Source organism: Siniperca chuatsi, linkage group LG16 (assembly GCF_020085105.1).
Source record: "Siniperca chuatsi isolate FFG_IHB_CAS linkage group LG16, ASM2008510v1, whole genome shotgun sequence".
In the NCBI taxonomy this organism is placed as follows: Eukaryota; Metazoa; Chordata; class Actinopteri; order Centrarchiformes; family Sinipercidae; genus Siniperca; species Siniperca chuatsi.
In genome coordinates, this window is record NC_058057.1 from 13,371,181 (window position 1) to 13,375,819 (window position 4,639).

The 4,639-nt window shown below is 39.4% G+C and overlaps 1 protein-coding gene across 1 annotated transcript; it reads right to left on the reverse strand.

The window, feature by feature from the left end:
- Nucleotides 1-3,493: 3,493 nt before the first annotated feature.
- LOC122863513 (mitoregulin-like) lies at nt 3,494-4,381 on the reverse strand. Its single transcript, XM_044170088.1, has 2 exons — nt 4,138-4,381; nt 3,494-3,810 (listed from the first exon to the last, which is right to left on the reverse strand). Exon 1 carries the CDS (start codon nt 4,309-4,311, stop codon nt 4,141-4,143), a length of 171 nt encoding a protein of 56 aa, XP_044026023.1. The 5' UTR covers nt 4,312-4,381; the 3' UTR covers nt 3,494-3,810; nt 4,138-4,140.
- Nucleotides 4,382-4,639: the final 258 nt, after the last annotated feature.

The window sequence follows — 4,639 nt, forward strand, 5'->3', positions numbered from 1 at the left end:
CCTATGACACATAAATGCACACTCAACTCTTCCCTGTGTAGGTGCACATTGAATGATAGAAAGGAATATTTCGTAGGGTAGAGAGCCTGTGTTTAGTTGAATGTTTGATATATTGTGCATTCATATGAGCTTTTTTTTTACGGAAAACATTTTAATATGTCACAGTGGGAGAAGCACAAGTGTAAATAATAAAACGATGGCTGAATTACATTTAGCTTCTTCGGTTTGAATGATGCAATGCTGATGGCCTGTTTGTTTGCACCTCCAACAACATGGCGGATTAGTCACTGCCCCCAAATACCTGTATGTGTGTGTGAAAGAATTGTTTGGATTGCATTAGAAGACTGCATTGGGATTGGGGTCCCCCGGGACCCAATGCAAATCTTACGGAAGTGGGCGGTTAAAAAGTTGCTGCGGGTGGGAGTGGGTGGTCTGGAACACATACATTGCGGGAGTGGGCAGTATTGGTTGGAAATCCAGCGGGAGCTGGATTAAGGAAACAGTCCCGCACAGGGCTCTAGATTGCAGTGAAATTTGGTACAAACATTCATGTTCCCCAGAGGATGTATCCTAAAGACTTTGGTCCCTCTAGCACCACCCCCCTGACTTGTCCTCTAGCGCCACACTGAGGTTGACATTTTGGTTTTGAGTGAAGTGTCTCAACAACTATTGGATGGACTGCCATGAAATTTGGTACAGACATTCATGTTCCCCCACAGAATGATTTAATAACTTTGGGTGATCCATTAACTTTGCATCTAGCTCCATATTCAGGTCAAATTTTGGCTGTACTTTGTGTGAAGCGCTAATCAGCAAATGTTAGCATGCTAACACGTTAAAAACGACTCTTCTTCTTGTTTTACTCTAAAAGCAGCATAACTAGCAGAGGCCTTTTAAATCTAGTCTTCTTTTCTCCTTTATACCCTTTTCTCTTCTTGCCTCCGCTCCTCATTCTCTTCCCTCTATGTTTTGCAGTCACCCTATAGCCAGAGGAAACAATCACACAACCAGAAAGCCAGTCAGGAAGCTTATTAAACATGACACTCACTGAGCACACTCAATATAGGCGAAGGACATAAGCTCTGAGGTTTACGTGCCAATTAGGAAAATCTGATCAGTCATACCAGTCAATGTGAACTCTCGCTCACTATCTCTGTTTTTCTCCTCTCTGTTGCTATCTCTCTTTTTGCTTCTCTTGCACATATCTCCTCTAGTCACCAGCCCGTCTACTTTGAAAATACTTCCCAGCTATAGGCCTACGCACCAGCACTGCTGTTGCACACAATCACACACAGCTTGTTACAAAATAAACAGGGAATAGACAGTCGCTGTCTACACATACGTACGCACACACACCACACTCGAGCAAGCTATTCATCACAATTTAGCCACAGCATTAGACATTGAGGGACAATAACACCCTCTCTAGAATACTATCCAAAACACAAACAGCTACACACTTCTCCTCCCATGACACTCATATTTCCCGTCCATTTGTCAACACACTCTCTTGCACTTTTTAATTCCTGCTAAGCTGTCTGTCATCCTTTTTTCTTCTTAAAAACTAGGCTATGCCATTCATGTGAATTTAAAGAGAACATCAATGAAACTGAAAAATGCCTGAGAATGTTTTTTTTGTAACTATAATCCATGTGTTATGTGACTAGATTACAAAATGCAGCCACAGACAGTTTATATATATAATATTATTTTTAAAATATTTTTTCTGAAGTTACACATTTCTGTTTAGCTCTCTTTATTGGTGTTTTTAAAGATATTTATCAGTCTTATGACACAGCCTGTAGGCAATGGTATGACTGCAACTGATGTAATGTTGTCTCCCAAGCCTCATATATGTGAGAAAGTTTTTCTATAGTCAGGCCTAGTAAAAATGTCAAAAAAGGGAGTTTACACAGAGTGTTGGTAACAGATAGGCATCTGTGTGTGTGAAATACATAAGCAGTCAGTTGTCTAATGATACATTTCAGCACAACTTAATTTAATACCTTCCCATTAACTTGATAAAATATGGCCCCATCTACAACTACTAGTGTAGAGTGACTTGAAATTAGATTTCAGTTTAATGCACAAGTGATTAAAGGCCACCATTAAAAGTTGGCTTTAAATTTTTTTAATTACTGTTAATGTAAAGTACTGGATCATCTCTTAAAACATCTACAAAGAAATATGATTTTTGTAGTTTTTGAGCACTGACAGCTGAAGCAGCATACGGCTGTTTTGCACTCCTTTCTGTAAATATATTGAGACATGCAAATTCTACATTCCTGGGGGAGATGAAGCTCAGTAAAGATTTTTAACTTCTCCTGTTCCCTCTCCACCTTCTTTCTCATCAAGCCACTGATGGATTGCTTCAGGAAAAGGGACTTCTTAGAGTCTTGTCAAAAGCTTGTTGAGAGGTGGTAATAGGCCTGCTAGACTGGTGATGATGAAAAAGAGAGATCTGCTCACACAATCAAATTTCAGAGCTGGTGACTAGAATGCTGTTGGCAAAGACTTGTTTTGTGTGCACAAAGTATTAAAGTGCACTAGCACCACCTATAGACAAGCTGTGTACATGTAAACCTTTAAGCCATTAAAATCACGTGAAAAAACATCTACAGTATAACTATGTATGCACAACCTCATACAACTAAACCATACCAAATAACATTTATATTTTTTATTTTTATTATATATTTATTATTATTTGATATAGTGGTTTGACAAAATAATGAGCAACAGCATCTAACAGTCTTCATCAGCAGATGGAGTGAGATGTGGTTGAAAGCTCATGAAAGCAAGGTAAATAATAGGAAGTGGATCTTGAGTGAGGATTATTTTGTCAAACATATAATTTGTTAGGATGATGCATCATAGGTACATGGATTTTTTATTTTAATATACTGTAGCTTCTCTCTCCATTTAACAGGTATTACAGGTGATGATGTGGTTTACTATATATTTTTAATGTAATCTTCAATATAGTACTAACTTTGCTAAGTTGTGATTCCCACTTTCATCCAGCAGATGGCGCCACAACTAAGAGCAAAACTTGGAAAGTCTGACATTAAAATCGACCTTTTAATATTAATACTAAAATTGAATTGGCAGCCAGTCTGATTCAGGTTAAAACTCACCTGTAATCAAGACTAATTGCAAGATCTTTTGTTGGTAAATGGATTGTATTTATGGAGCAAATATCTTAGGAGCAGCCCTGACCTGTTTGAGGCTAAGTCTCAAGAGATTTAGGTTACTGAACTACCACCCCTACGAGTTCTGGACATGAATATTATTTACATGAATTCACACATTTGAAACTCTTTTGGCCATGTCACTGTTGAGTCATTTCAAATGTGTGTCAATGACTGGAAGTATGTTTGAGGAAAATGTAACAGCGACAAGAGCCAACAAATGAGAGAGTCGGTAACCACAAAAGCTGTAACCTCAGTGTAGGATGGCTTTCCAAATGAGCAAAAACATAATAAGAGAAACATGAAAAAATACAATAATTTATTTTGACCAGATATGAAAACAGATAGGAACTGAGACATGCTGGAACACCTAAAGCCAGATCCCCAACTTCTTCCATGTTAGTGTCAGAGGGCAGAAAAGAAGCTGCAGGACTGTATTTCCATATCCCACAGTAAATATCAAGTCCAGCCTTGATTTAAAAGGTGTGTTAGGAAAATGTGGGTAGTGCAGAACATCATCTTGAAGTCTCTTCTCCAAAGTCACAGACTAGTAGCACATCCCAGATCCAGCAGCTTTACAGAGAAGACCAGCGTTCATCTGGACCAGGCAGCCCCAAACCTGGAAAAGAAAGAAGAATACAATGATTATACACTGTTCATTATGGTCAGAAAGTCAAAGAAATGTCAAACTTTAACCCTTCACGACTAAAGCCCTTTCACACATGCAGTCAATAGAGAAGAGCTGACAGATTGGCCAACAAGTTATCTTACATAATTGGGCGTTAGCAAGTTATGCGGGTGAGAAACAGCAGTTGGGTCGACATTTATGTTCAGGTGTGGCCGATATCTAAGGTTTTTGTCCTACCAATTTAGAAACAGACACTCAAGTAATCACAGGCCTAAATTACACTAATTACCCAACGTAGCAAGACAAATTTCACGTTACCATTCAAGCTAAATCCAGCTTCTTCTGAGTTTCCGACAGTTTCTCTTGCAGCCGTTTCTTCCTCCAGTCCAGAAACTTTCTCCTCATTCTGTTCGCCTGCCAACCCGCCAGAAAACCGGCAGCGAAGGAGACCACGACCGCAACTTGTAGTGTCCTCTCCGAAACGTCTGCCATGTTCACCTCTGGCTGACAGATGCACACGTTTGTGTAAGCCGCATGAAAATCATTGGTACACTCATACAGGAAGTGATTCACTTCTACTCGCGATACTACAGCAACGTTAATCTCGCACTCTCCAAAATAAACGTCCGGAAACCCTCTCGAGCATAGAGTCATGCAGTCAATGCTTTCGAGTTCGTGGTTCTTGTGCTGTGTTAAAATAAATAATTGACTTAAAGTGTAACTTCACCCCCAAATTCTCCTAGCTCCCGAACAGTCAAAGCGTCAAAATTGAAAAATACTAACTAAGTAGAGGGTTAGCAGAAACTAGCAGAAACTCTTG

Excerpts from the sequence above, each read along its gene's own strand:
- LOC122863513 (XM_044170088.1), bottom strand. The coding sequence starts at position 4,311 with ATGGCAGACGTTTCGGAGAGGACACTACAAGTTGCGGTCGTGGTCTCC.